Source organism: Telmatherina bonti (genome assembly GCF_933228915.1).
Source record: "Telmatherina bonti genome assembly, chromosome: 13".
Taxonomy (NCBI): domain Eukaryota; kingdom Metazoa; phylum Chordata; class Actinopteri; order Atheriniformes; family Telmatherinidae; genus Telmatherina; species Telmatherina bonti.
This window is the reverse complement of record NC_136611.1, coordinates 19,244,484-19,258,995: the sequence shown is the minus strand read 5'-3', so window position 1 is coordinate 19,258,995 and position 14,512 is coordinate 19,244,484. Positions and strand designations below refer to the sequence as shown.

Genomic DNA, 14,512 nt, shown 5'->3' with positions numbered 1-14,512 from the left:
ATCATGACTGTTCAATTACCTGCATTCTCATGGGCATGGTAAAAGCTAAACAAAGCTTCATGTATTGATTCGAAAGAAATAAAAACCTAATATATACACACACACTATGTACACACACAGAAGAGGGATATTCTGTTACTGTTGTAACCTCATTTGTGTAAGAATTTGGCAAACACAGTTTATCATCCCGTCTAGCTCTGCCTAGGCTGCCTGCTCTGTCGGTTCATATCAGCTCAGAGCACCTGCCACATGCATGCACTAGGAACCACTGCATGGTCCAGAATGGCAAAATAACAACACACAAAAAAAGTCCAGAGAAAAAGAGCTGCAGAGAGATTCAACATGCACTGGGAACAGAATAGAAGGTTGGAAAGAATGGACAAATCTAAACAAAATGAAACGATGCCACACTGACTACACTGAATCCCTTAAAAAAATTCTGCTTTACTGGGGACAATCTTGTGTGCATGTTAACACCTCTGAGCTTAAATGATCTGATCTGAGCCGAGACAGCATGACCCCGATACTTCAGGCAGTGGTGGTATAAATGTAACCCTTAAATGTTAGTATTACAAAATTCTTGATGAGATTGAGGAGCCCTTAGGGAGCAAATGTCATACAATAACACACTGCACCCTTTACACTGCGGGAACATCCTGTGCATACAGCACATAGTTTGAGTCATTGGGCTGAAAGAGCTTCCTGCTTTTGGACATAGAAATAACAGAGCTCTCTTATGATTATTCACATGACCTTGATGAAGGCCATGACTTTCATACATGTTTCTGTATTCCACATGTGCCCAGAAGCATGCTGGTTCTTTAGTCCACCAATAACCTGGTGCCTGGCTGGGCATGATGTATTCCTGAGGTTTAGATATGGCATTTAGTGGGGAGGGAGGAGGGTGAGTGGGCACACGTGGTAGTGGGTGGGTGCAAAACGAGCTAAGGGGAAGCGGGTGGGACAGCCAACAGAGACAGCCCCTTTAGTGACAACACTATGTCTCTTTGCAGAATGTCTCTAAATTGATCCTCTCACACTTCCCTCTGGCACTGTCTATTTATCCAAGCTTTAATCCCCCTTCTCTGGCTCTCTTATCACTCCATTTCTCTAATCCTTTCTCTTTCCACTTCCTTCCCAAGAATCATTGTACCATACAAACCACCTTCGGTACATGCAGTCTCTTACTTTCCCATCCTGTGTTTTCTCTACTCAGAAAGGTAAACGTGAAGATACGCGTGTACACGCATTCATGTATGTGTATGTGCACACAATACTAATTATATATATATATATATATATATATATATATATATATATATATATATATACACACACACATATATAAATAACTCATGTTCTAAAATATTTCCATTCCTTTCCTCCCTTATCCTCCCTTGCACTCTGAGGTGATACTTAATGTGCCTTCTGCGACATGTTCTGCATTGTCTCACTCAGCCAACCACCTTCCAGTAACTATCAGTGACTTCAGCAAGCCACAGCTCCAAAAACCACTGTCACAACAGACACGGATCATAATATTAGGAAATATGCATTTTTATGGAATTAGAAGCATGGGGTGAGGGGGAGTGAACATAACATATTTTTAACATATTCTAGTATTGTAGAATGTGATAGCTTGATGTCATCATTATGTTTAAATAAGTAAGTGTCAGAATCAGTCATTAGATGACCACTTCTTTTTCTAGTCACGTACACAGAGGGAAGAGTAAAATGATTTGATAATAACAAATGTGTCATAGTGTTTACATGCTCATTCCTGAGGCTGTGAGAGCTTGTAGAGCCAGGAGGGATGTAGTGCAACACAAACAGCAGGCTCTAGCTTGCCTTCTTGGCTCTTTTGGTGGGATTAATTAACAGAGATAGCTTTTGATGACTGACTCAAATAAATAGTGAGAAGCTAATTTGCTTCAGGAATGTAAACGGAATCAAGATTCTTATCTATATCTAGATTCTTACTTTAAATTATCTTTATCTTTAAATGCTGTCTGCATAGCTAGATATAGTTGATTTACATATTGCTCTGTTTGGTGTTTATTGTTGGAATAACAACTAAACAGTGCGTTGGTGATGATGGCTTCCAGAGCCATATGCCCCTGTGACAGGGATACTAATGATGACCCGGAAAGAAACGACACCGGCAGCTGCTGCACACAGCTGTAAATGGCTCCTCCAGGTCCTAATGCCATGGTGTATCATTTGCCAGTAATCCAGGAGGCTTCATCTTTCTGATCAGGTCATAGTGAAGGCTGCAGGATGTCAAAATGATTTTGCACACAGTCTAACACTTAAAAAGCCCGTTGACATCCTGCACTGTAATTGATGCACAGAAAAACGGCACAGCAAATTGCAATTTCATTATTTGCCAATAAAAAAAAAAAAACACAAAATCAATCAAATGTAAACATGTAGTGGCTTGAGAATTATTCTTAAAAAGGGTCTATGTAGAGAGGATTGCCACCATGTTGCAAAAGCAGCATTTTGTTTTTAAATTCCAAATATGCACATTGCAAATAACCGTGCAATGTCAAGCAATCGGAATAACCCAGACAAAGAATCAAATTCAATGGCAAAAGCTCATTAGAGAGAATAAATTTGATCGTTTGTGTACTAATTTCTGCTTGTGCACAGTATTATGAACTGTCTCACAGAGAGCTTGCTTCATTGGACAAATTTTTCTTTCTGCAAGAGCAGCTTAATTTAATTAGATTTAATTTTCTAGAGTTTATTTGAACATAAAGGCAAAAACAACTAAATTAAACCAAAATATAGAAATGTAACATCGTTCCAAAGGAGAGGGAGAAAGCCAACACTCATTTAATCTCATCCCTTCTCCATACCCAAAGGAATTTCCAACAAATACCACCATTATCATAATTCCTACAAATATAGTCACACTAATTATTAGTAATAAAAATTTAAGAATATCATACATCATAATACTCAACTCATATGTGCCAATCATTCAGCAATACATATATTTCTACATATATTGTTAAGCTTCACGGTGCAGTGGCTGCTATTCCATTAGATATGAGGAAACTTGAGTTATAATGACCACATCTGAAATGACACAATGTTTTAGACTCCAGTGTTGCCACAAATATGCTTGCAGACCTTGCTGAGACCAGGTATGGCCCTGTGAAGCTACAGGAAAATGGTTTGCAGCTATAATAAATCTCTATTCTGGTTAAGTGGAACAGCTGCTAATGGTCTATAAAAAATAAAACAAATATGGCAACCAAGAGATACGTCTCTAGTTTGGCAGGTATATCTGCTTTTTTGTAGGCTGGATATGGCCCAGAATATCTGGTATATAGAGCAAATATATAAACACAAGCCTTACAATGTATACTTTCATTTAAGGCAGAAACAATATATTACCGTAACAAAAAAAGAGGAGCCTCGGCTGAAAAATAAGACGATTTGACCAAAATCCACTCCTACATCAAGGACAGTTTAGAGCTGAAAGAGCATGAAGGTCATTTAACAGGGCTGTGCTTTGCATTAGATATTATCTCAGACATGTGGCATGACAGTGTCTGCATATGTTTGTGTGTTTAGAGATTAGAAGTGGGAGGAAAATATCACAGAGCCTGTGTGTGTTTGTGTTTCAGCATTACTTGTGGCATTGAAGCGGGACAATAGTGAAACTGTCTTATTCCTAATTATAATTTGCTTTAAGTAATAAACAACCGCTGTAACACACATCCATATTAATATCCATTTTCAAATAAACTCATCCGTGGATGCTAATTAGTTTTCTGGCATTTCTAGTGGATGAAAAATAAAAATAAACAATGTTAACGTGTCCTATCACCCAAAATGCCGCTGATAGGGTTCAAGCCTGAGCATAACGCATGCGTGTAGCTGATTAATCATCACCTTTACCTGCTTGGGTTCTTCTGTGTAGCGGATTTTGACAGCTGGGTTGAGGAAAACGTGTCTGAAGACGTAGAGGTCGCTCAGCCGAAAGCCTAACTACAAGATGTGAATCTATAAGACTCACTCCCTGTCACACAAAAACACAGTGAACTTTCTTTTCCTGCCGCCTCCAAGAAGAAAACACAGGCATCTCAGCGCGTTGCTCCCTTCATGCCTTCCTTCTTTTCTTCCTTCCTCGGCGGGGAGATGGCAGAGAGGAGGTGCAGGTAGGTTTGGAGCAATGCTGACGACAGCTTTACGCCACAGTCTACATTTCTTAGAAACACACGCGTTTAGCTTCTTCCTGCGTTTAAAGACACAGGCTGCAGCACGGCTCAGTCGTGCCCTTCAAATTACAGAAGACGTTCAGGACAGCGCGAGAGCTGCCGCTTCCGTGAACGAGCAGCCGCTGTCTGACAACACTGCTGGGTTGATGATTACAGTGCAGTCTCTTGAAGCTCACAGAACTACGGCAGGTAGAGAGGACTGAAAATGCGAACATGGCTTGTATTTGTGGGAGGACGGTTGTCCGTACCAAGCTCGTGCGTGGAATCGTCACTGTTTTTTATTAAATGTGCAAGCAGTTAGCCGCTGTGTGTGCGCGAGATCAAATTGTCCGCAAAGATTTAATTGCAGTTCTATGTGCTGTTGGTCTATTACAAGGTACTACTGCCCCCTAGTGGTTGCTTTGGTAACGCGCTTTGTATAATCCACAGAGGTCTGTTTTATGTGATTTTTTTTTTTTTCTCACGCTGAAACTGTCCAAAAACTTTGTACGCTATTATTGTTCATCTGACAGGTGAAAATGCTCACAATCCTTAACTGCACTAATTACATTGTCCTGTAGGTTAACTTTATTTTTGGACCCCTTATAAGCCCCAAATGAGCCTTGTATTGATCAGATAAAATCTCTTATGCCAAAATGTTTGGGATCTTTTGTAAAACTTGGCATTGTCTCTTGGATGTAGCATGTTGTTCCAACACCTGATTGTACCATTAAGCATTAATGGTGCCTTGTGGACTGTGTAACCACAGCCTTTGCACCTTGTGTCAGTCCATCTTAGATGAGCTTGGACCCTCCTGGCTTTTCTGTCTGTTGTCGACATATGGCTTTCCATTTGCATGGTAAACTCTTAACTTGTGCTTGTATATGTAGCAGAGAACTATGTTAACTAACAATGGTTTTCTGAAGTGTTTCTGAGCCCACATGGTAATATGCTATACAGAGTGATACGTTTTTAATGCTGTGCCCTCTAAAAAATCAAAGTATGGAAATTCAGTGTTGTTGTTTTTTTCCAGATTTATCCAAATTCTTTCAGTCTTTGATGATATTATGGACTGTAAATGATATCCCTAAATTCCATACTTTAAGTTCTTAATCTGCTGGACTCATGCAGTTGTTTACAAAGTGGTGAACCCCACCACATCCTTGCTTGTGAAAAAATGTTGGACTTTTTCCACTTAGCTATGACACTCACCTGTTTCCAATTGACCTGTTCACCTGTGGAATGTTAACACAGATATTTTCTGAGGATTTCTCAACTTTCCCAGTCTTTTGTTGCTCCTGTCTGTTTTTTTTGTTTGTTTTTTAATGTGTTGCAGGCATCAAATTAAAAATGAGCGAATATTTGCAAAAAACAATAAATGCATCAGTCTGAACATTAAATATCTTGTCTTTTTTGTGTGTTCAATTGAATGTTAGCATAAAAAAGTTTAGCAAATCCTGGAATTCTGTTTTTATTTATGTTTCACATAATGTCCCAATTACATTGGAATTGGGTTTGTAGAGTAGTCTATATCATGTTTCAGTACTGATCTATTTAAGAAATGCCCCCCAAGTTTTATTTCTTTGCAGAGCAATCAACCAATGGCCAGTCATCTTCTTCAGCTGATGCTAATAGTGCACTTACATGGGGAAAATTATGTAGAAATAACTAGAAATTATGCACATTTTATAGACTGTCAATTTGCCTACAGTTGTTATTACAAAGTAATAACATGAATGCACTTTTTTTCATTGTTCATTATTTCAATAATTACATTTACTACAAATAATACATCAAAATAAAGACTTAAAAGAGGTGTGTTTTCTGACAGATAATCAAAACACATTATTTGAAGGAAGCTGTGATGCCACTAAACTTTGCCAAACACCGGGAAAATATGTTGCTGTGGCAAGACCGAAGGATATCTCATCAGTCTCTGTAACCTCTTAAATGTCTGTGACCTTAAGGAAATTAATGAGTCAAGAGCTGTGTCTGTGCATGCGCATATGTGTATGACTGTAAGTCATTTTGTTTGCCCTTTAGGTGATAAGATGGTAAAGCTGTGTACTAGAGTCAATGGAATGAGCAGGATAGTTGGAGGGTACATAAAAGTAACTAAATTGATTTTATGTCATGTGAAATCAGCATGAACAGTATTTGATTAACAGCTGGATAAAAAGAAACATTTTAGAGCAGAACACAGAGCTAAGATTGTTAAACTGTGTGATTCACCTACACTGAAGAAGCAGAAAAGAAGGTTCTTCTGAGGAATCAGACCAAGCCATTGGTTCGGGTATGTGAATGATATATGGGTCAAAACGAAATGAACAAGATTCTGACTTTCATCGATCACATCAGTTTGATGGACAAAAGCATCAAGTCCACATGATAAGATGGAAACAACAGGACAGAGGACAGAAGTCTGCAGATTTGAGTCTAGAGGAAAACAACATAAATCAGAGCCTCCTTTTCAATTCCCATCATCCTCTGGAACAAAGGTTGAATCATCAGAACCTTTCATGGTCAGGCAGGCAACACTTCCATCAATGCAGAAGCCCAGAGAGAGAGAGAGAGAGAGAGAGAGAGAGAGAGAGAGAGAAATACCTGAAAGCAGTTTTTAATGATTGTGGCGACTTGGACTGCAGCAAGACCCACATGGAAAAAGGGCATGAAAGGATGTTTAACAAATACCAACCGTGTTTTCAACAACTGCCACATCATAAGATAGTGGTTCAGACTAGGGACCTGGTTCTACTCCTTAACAAAAGCAACCTGCATAAAAACTGCATGGAGCTTATTCTAGCGAGGACTGCAATAAACTGGGATAGGAGTAAGATTGAAAAAAAAAGTCTAATCTAAAAACTGCCTCAAGGTTTGTGTCATAACTTAATTAAAACAAGCAGCCTATACTAGGATATTCCAAAAACACGTGTTAAAATGTTCACACGACACTCACATGACTTGATAGTCCAAAGTTCCCACCATTAATTTGGATCAGTTAGAAAAAAGTATTGTCTTATTATTCCCGACATCCCAGTTTCAGCCACATGTATGAAGGTCTTCGCAGTAACCTATTTTTTCTGTGCCTGATGCTTTTGCGTTTGTTACTACAATGTAAAACAGCACTTTCAAGCCTACCTGGCTAAAGACATTCAATAAATGTGTGGAATTAGCTGTCAATTCTTCAGCTTTATCATGGTTTTAAATAATTTATGACAGATTGCGTATGAAAAGTTTAGGATAAACCTCATCTTGATGAAGAGGCACCAAACAGCCAATGAGAGTCCTCTCTACGCCTCCCTCTCTCCCCAGGAGGAGATTTTTGACGTGGCAAGAGGTCCGGACGTGACAAAGCTGCTCATCATCTCTCCTCCTCCTCCTTTTCTTCTCTTCTCAGTTATTTATAAATATCTCTGCAGGTACCGGTCCGAGAAACAGGTCAACTCATGTTCAGCAGCCAGAATTGAGACGAAGAATGTGGCTGATCGTGTTCACCAGTTTGCTTCACTGCGCCTCCGCTTATGACGTGGACCTGAAGAAACTGGAGGGACTGGCGAAAGCGAGGGTGGAGGTACACGAAATGTTTGCATTGTCCGCGATATAGAGGACTGGGAGGAAGAATTTATCACTACATGTTCATAGTGTGAAAGAAACGAGACGATGAGCACTTTTTTATTGATCAGGCTGAGAAAAAAAATATGTGAATGGATGCTTTTCTGTAGCTAAATGTCAGTGTTGGGCGCATACCAGAGTATTTCTCCTGGGTGTTGTAATGTATGTTATTCTTAATACCATAAATACTCCAAAACAGTTGTTTGCATGTAGACATAGAAATAACCATACCAAACTACCATGCAGTGACTTGTTGATCAGTGAGTTAAAGAGAGAAGTCAGGTTGTGTAACAGTAGATCATACTCCAGCACAAAAGCTTCTGAAACTCAACCCCTCTTTTTGTGAGACCTAGCATTTTCTCCCTTAGGATGTAACTCTATCACCAAATTTCCAGCATCACAGACAAAAGGCATTATCTGATGCTATTGTTGTGTTGGTTACACCTCATAGCTGAGGCTTGGATTTCAGTTAAAATAGGTTGAACATCCTTCCCAGGGGCTTAACTTAGTATGTGCTTTTGTATCTAAGGAGTAAGAAAGATTTACTGAGCAAGGCTATTAATCCAGATTCTGTAGCGGGGAAATGCTATCACAATGAAAATATGCACTAAAACGCATATGATCAATCTTGGTCTCCTTTCTAACACATGAGCTGTGTATGTTTTCTCTGCGTGATGTTCGGTCTCATTTTATTTCAGACATGTGGTGGATGACAGCTGAACAGACTCAGGGAGGTAAGTTGTCCTGCTATAATCAACAGGCTCAAAACAGACAAGGTGCTGAGAGCCAGTGTCAGAAGCCGACTAATGCATAATCCCTGCTAAAGAACTGATCATTCTGAGAAACATTTTACATTTTACATCCAGAGTTCCATTTAATCCCTAGCAAATCTGTCACTGAAACCTGCTCAGAGTTTAAAACACTGATCCCCACCTCTGTCTGCAGGTCAAAGCCTTTGTGATCCAGGATATTCCGCTTTAGTATCCTTTGACTCAAATATATCCCTGCTGGTGAGTACTGTTAGTTAAAAAATACACACATAAAAGTTCATAATAATCCTTGACTGTCCTTACTTCAGCCATAACCTGGTCATGAAGCACATTCCTGGTGCTGATCCAGAGCTTGTCCTCCTGAATCATTATTTTGAAGAGCTCGATGTAAGTTCTGCTTGCTGTACTTCACTTGTTTGTTTTACAGAAAATAAAAAAGTAGTGTGGTCTTGATTTAAGCTGCTTAAATCAACACCAAACTAAATGAAACCTATGGCAAATGTTATTTTAGTTTTATTTAAAGAATTACTTGATTATTTTTTTTAAATCCAAGACTATTACTAAAGTTATTATACTTCAAAAACAGAAAATGGCATACATCATTCAAATGATGTTATTTAACAAAGAAAAGCAAAAAATAAATACATAAAAAAATCGGCATATTTTAGACAGATCTGTAATATATTAATCTGAAGTTCCAGATTAATTTTTTGTGTTTTATAATACACCAGAAAAGTTTGAAAAGGAGATGGCTAGTGTGCTGTGGGTATCCCTCCAACCACTGGTACTCATGGAAGGGTTTGCATAAGAATGAAGGGAGGACTAAATCCAAAAGTGGAAAATATCCAGGTCCAGGCACTCAAAGTGGTTAGAATTAAAAGGCCTTTATTGAAAATGGGCAAGAATCATAAAAGTACACCAACACAACGTGTATCAACTTATGCCTTCCTCAGGGTGTGGCACCCTGAGGAAGTAATTCTAACCACTGAGTGCCTGGACCTGGATAGTTTCCATTTTTTGGATTTTGTCCTCCCTTCACATCAAAGTGGATTCCTTTGAGCATGACAACAAATGTAACTCCACATTCCAGCAGTGGCTCAAGTGGTAGAGCAAGTGATCCAATAGCTGGAGTTGCTAGTTTGAACACATCTTAATCTCTTTTGCTTTCGTGTCCTTGGCAAATCACTTGTCCCACCCTACCTTAAGTGCCAGCATTGTTTTGTAAAGGCATTTTTAAAGTTGCTCGTATTTAAAAATATTTTAAAAAAAGGACTCAGTTCAGGACTAATGTAAATTTAGGACAGTGGCAGGTCATTTATTGAAGAAAAAAAAACAAACCAAAAAAAAAAACCCTCACAAAGAAACTCATTTGATTACAGGATCTGCAGGTGACTAAGCAGCTTTTGGTGTGTGTGTGCATGTGACTGATTTATGTACAGAGAAAAAAGCCTTTGTTATCTCATAACATGGCACTGCGTGAGACATGTTAAAGGGAGCAAGGAGGCCACAGATTTTTTTCCCCTACAGAATCGATTTATTCATTCTTACAATTGATTAGTGTTGGTTTTATGAAGCCTATATAGACTTTATGGTATGTAGATAGTTTTTTTAAGACATGTATTTAGCTTTTTTTTTTTAGGGATTCTGGAAAAGTTACATTGGCCCATATCAGATTTGTAGTTATACATAAGCGGTTGTCTTAGGGGCACACTAAGACCAAGACTATTTTAAATAAATAAATATTGCTCTCCTTCAGCTGAGTATTTTGGCCTTTGTGCACTCAGCAGAAATGGAGTAAATGAAACACTCATTTGGAGTCATAATATTAGTTCTATTTTGGCTTTACTCAACTCCTGGGGGAAATATCTGGCTCTTTAGATTAAGAGATAGTCCACAGTTCCTCAGGATGTTTTCAGGGCATTTTCACTTCCCTTCTGTAAACAAAATCAGAGACTGAACTAAGATGGCAGTATGTGCAGCCTATAAACCCAAAACAAAGATGCAAAATGTTCCACAAAACTAAAGAGAGCTCAAAAAACAGTGACTGAATCTGTGCTTATGAATTTTTTTGTTGCAGTATACGTAATTTATTGATGCATTAATAGATCTAAGTTTTATTATTGATTTAATAAAATGTACTATACTAATATATGAAGTGAATATTTGAATTGCGACCAGTCAGTAAAAGTGCAGTTGTTTCCTTCACAGCGGATTGCTCTGTCTGACATGACCCAGGCTGAGATTAATGACATGCTGGGAAAACTGGGTTTCTACAAGAAGGCTCAGCCAGAAGATGAGGTGCCAGAGGAGTTTCGCTTCTCACCTGCCAAAGACAGCCCGTTTAAAGAGGAGCCTGCTTACAAATCATCCACAGCCTCTTTTGATAGAGAAAACCCTGCTTCAAATCCTGAAGCAGAAATCAAACACACTGACCTATAACCTGTTTGAGAGGACAAAATGGTCCGTCTGCACCCTAGCTGCTCCATGATCAGCTGGTTGCTGCAGTTGTTGACATAAAAGTTCCCAATAAGACTAGCAGATCATGAGTCAGCATTTGGGGAAAGGCTACTATCTTAAATTATCCACAAGCCTCTTAATGATCCAATCTGAATTTGCACATTTCTGTCATGCCACTGGCTCCTTTTTATGCAAGCTTTAAACCCAACAGGCAGTTTTTGTGCTCTTCTGCTCTTTACACAAAGAGTAGTTGTGTAAAGTTGTGTGTGTTTTATTTAGTTTGTGGTTCATTCATCTGTCTTCTGTTCATCATTGGAATCCTTTTGTATTTGTGTGTGTGTGTATGTGTGTGATTACCTCCTACCTGCTGTGAACTGAATGACGCTTCAGGCTGAAAATCGTCTGACGGGCCTGAGGCTGATGCAATTTGTTCTAGTGGGTTGGACTGATGCACACAAGAGGACACAAGTGGAAAGAAAATAATAAAACTAATCCGAAAACCCATTTTGTTGTTTCTTTTATGCTTCCCTAGTTTAGCTCTGGGATTTCTCAACTCGTAATTTCTCCACAAATATGAACAACAATGTGTTCTATGGGATGAATCAAAGCAGTAATTCTCCTGAAACACATTTACTTCTCAAGTTGGTTTAATAGTTAATTCACATTTAACTGTAGTGCACAGTAACATGAAACTGTAGTGTTTAAGCTCTTATATACAAAACACACAAAACTGCTTTGTGAAGGTTTTTGTTTATCAGTTGCCAGCAGTGGAGCAGTTCAAAATACTTTCTCAAATCTACCAAAACAGCTCTCAGCAACAGGTTTAAACAAAATCCAGCTCAAAACCAAATTTTAAACACCATCTCATAGAAACCCTGATTTTTTTTTCTTGTTCTCCTGTTAAATAAATTTTCAATCATGATTACTTGCCTGTTCATACTGAAAGATGGTCTTCAAACGTGAAGTAGAATTTTTTTTTCCTTTCAGATATCATATTGCTGTAACTTCGGCTTATCAACATACTTTAAGTATAACTTTTAAAACTCTAATGTACACACAAACAAAAACTATTTCTAAAATTATTCTAGCATAAATAAAGAGCCCTTTAAAAGGAGCTGTGTATGAGTGTGTCTGGCAGGCGATGCAGTGATGATTACAGTGCAGTGAGGTCTTCTGCTGTCAGTCATGCAGCAGTAAACATCAAGAGATGGTACAGTTCAGCCGTAAGACATCAGAATCCAATTCAGTCTTTGTTCAGCTGCACTACTATAGCAATTTAAATGACAAGAGGTTGTAGTCAGTAGCTCTGTGATGTTCAGAAACACATAAACTCATCACTTTACTACAGTAATGACATAAAATCCACTTGAATAATGAAGTCCTATACTTGTGTATTAAAAAAGGGCAACTGATTCCCTCAGCATGGAAATGACATCCTATAATTCAAGCAATCAAAGTTTGTTTCTAAAAGATACAGTACCAAATAAAAATGTGTGCCATGTGTTCTGACATTTTTTTCTCTTTCAATGGAATTACTAATACAAGTGCTAACACAATTACAATAATTAGAAAAAAAAATAGAGAAAAATGTGGCTTTACAAGAGGAAATGCCACAGAAATATATTTCTTCTGTCTCTTTTTGGGTGTTTTCAGTGCACTAACAAAGCAATAGCGCCTGCAGACTGAACCTTGTTTGAAGCAATGTTTGAATAAAAAAAACAAAACAAAAAAAAACAAACATTAAAAGGTTTTTAAAAAAACTTAAGCAATCTGTTACTGGACGTTAAACTCTGTTGACATAGAGCAAGCTGAAATAATGAATACATATCATCACTGCTTACGCTAAGCAAACTGATACTTATAGACACACACGCACAATCCCCAACTTGTCCATCAGAGATGTGCAACTATTTGACAAAGCCTGTCAGAGTGGAGATGGTCATCAGGTGAAAGGGGGTCAGGGAAGCTGAAAAAAAGGAGGAGGTACCAACACCACATCCAGCCTGAATGCCCACTGATCACAGGTCAAAGGTCAGAGGAGAGACCCATGGCCATCTCGTATCTGCGCAGGTGGTTGACCAGAGACTGTACGTAGGTGAAGACACATTTGGAGTCTGGTCTGTTACCCATGATCATCATGTCTTCCACTTCAAGCAAAGGCATGCAGTTGGCGTAGGTCCTGGAAACAGGCATAAACCACAGGGTATGAGGGAAAGGATGATAAACTGATGAGAAAGAGACAAAGGTGGGAGAAACGATATATTTTTAAAAAAACAAACAATTGTTAAGTGATTTTTCATTCACCAATAAACAACCAATAAAATGGTTTAGAAAAGTTAACAAAACAACCAGCTTTCATCAGTTCCTCATTAGTTGAATTATTTTATAAATATATTTTCTTTAAACATCTTTGTGGAAAACCTTTTAAAAGCTCTGTATAAATAAACTTTGGAAATGTAGTTCAATAAACAGTCTTAAAAAAAGAACTGTGCTATGCAGCAAGTGACCACATGGTGGTATTGTCTCCTAACACTGTCAACCCTCTGAGATGCACTCCAAAACAGTGTGCAGAGTATCGGAAATAGCATGGAGCCGGAGCTCATGCAAGAGAAGAGAAATGTCAACGTGAGACCTGTTTTCTTATTAAAGGAAGTGTAGACTGAAGTTACTTTATCCTTTCTTTCTTAAACTTTAAAAGGCTTTACAAGCCAAGAGCATAAACACTTGTAATCTGACACATCTGACAAAAGTCAGCGGATAACAAAGCTTTTGCCTTCTCTGCTTTGTTTCTTAACTCCTCTGTTTGAAACATTGGGATGCAGCAGCTCCTTTTAAAGTCTTGAGCTGAAGGTAGTCCTGGCTCTCAGTTCGGGTCATTGTCTGATGGTGCAGGCATGCACATATGGACTCACACACAACACAAACATACCATGTTTGGTGCTTTGGACTTCAGTACCTTTAAAGTAACATTAAAGATATAATGTTCAAAAGCAGCCACTAAAAGGAATTATCTTAACCACACAGTTAGCTGGTAAGAACATGGAGTTGCACACACTTTTTCCATTCCAGTAAATCTGCCAGAACCCACGTAAGGTTCCCTCAAAGCTTGAACCCTGTCTCACCATTGTGTCAGTTTTAGGTGGGGTGCGACTCTAGGAGGAATTTTTGGTTTTAACCAGGCCCTTCGTCACCAGACCCCTGTAGAACTCCTGCAGGTACGTGTACACACACTTCCAATCTGGTTCACGCATCTTCACCATGTCGTCCACATCCAACAGCTGGGGACAGTCCACTAGCCTCCTGTACCCATGCCGGAAGGTGAGGGTGATGACAGTGGAGGACAGAAAGGAGATGCAAACAAAGAGAAATAAAAGAGTACATGAAAGATAAAGGGTGAAAGACATATAAAAAGAGAGAAAGTGAGGTGTGGGAAAAGGGAGGAAAGAGGAAGAAACAAAACAG

The 14,512-nt window shown here is 38.7% G+C and overlaps 2 protein-coding genes across 5 annotated transcripts in view; one reads left to right on the top strand and one right to left on the bottom strand.

Annotated features, from left to right (window-relative positions):
* Positions 1-7,622: 7,622 nt before the first annotated feature.
* Positions 7,623-11,413, top strand: selenom (selenoprotein M). Its single transcript, XM_079251871.1, has 5 exons — positions 7,623-7,782; positions 8,522-8,557; positions 8,769-8,803; positions 8,902-8,980; positions 10,802-11,413. The coding sequence occupies exons 1-5, from the start codon at positions 7,687-7,689 to the stop codon at positions 11,030-11,032; spliced, it is 477 nt and encodes a 158-aa protein (XP_079107997.1). The 5' UTR covers positions 7,623-7,686; the 3' UTR covers positions 11,033-11,413.
* Positions 11,414-11,698: 285 nt separating this feature from the next.
* Positions 11,699-14,512, bottom strand: part of smtnb (smoothelin b) — a 44,038-nt gene continuing 41,224 nt past the window's right edge. For 2 of the 4 annotated variants that reach the window (XM_079251541.1, XM_079251543.1), the window contains 2 exons: positions 14,173-14,350; positions 13,101-13,229 (listed from right to left, as the gene is read on the bottom strand). In XM_079251541.1, coding sequence (XP_079107667.1) covers positions 14,203-14,350 — 148 coding nt within the window. In that variant the 3' untranslated portion in view covers positions 13,101-13,229; positions 14,173-14,202. Of the gene's footprint in view, positions 13,230-14,172; positions 14,351-14,512 lie in introns of all 4 variants that reach the window. The other 2 variants (XM_079251544.1, XM_079251542.1) reach the window with 1 other exon arrangement.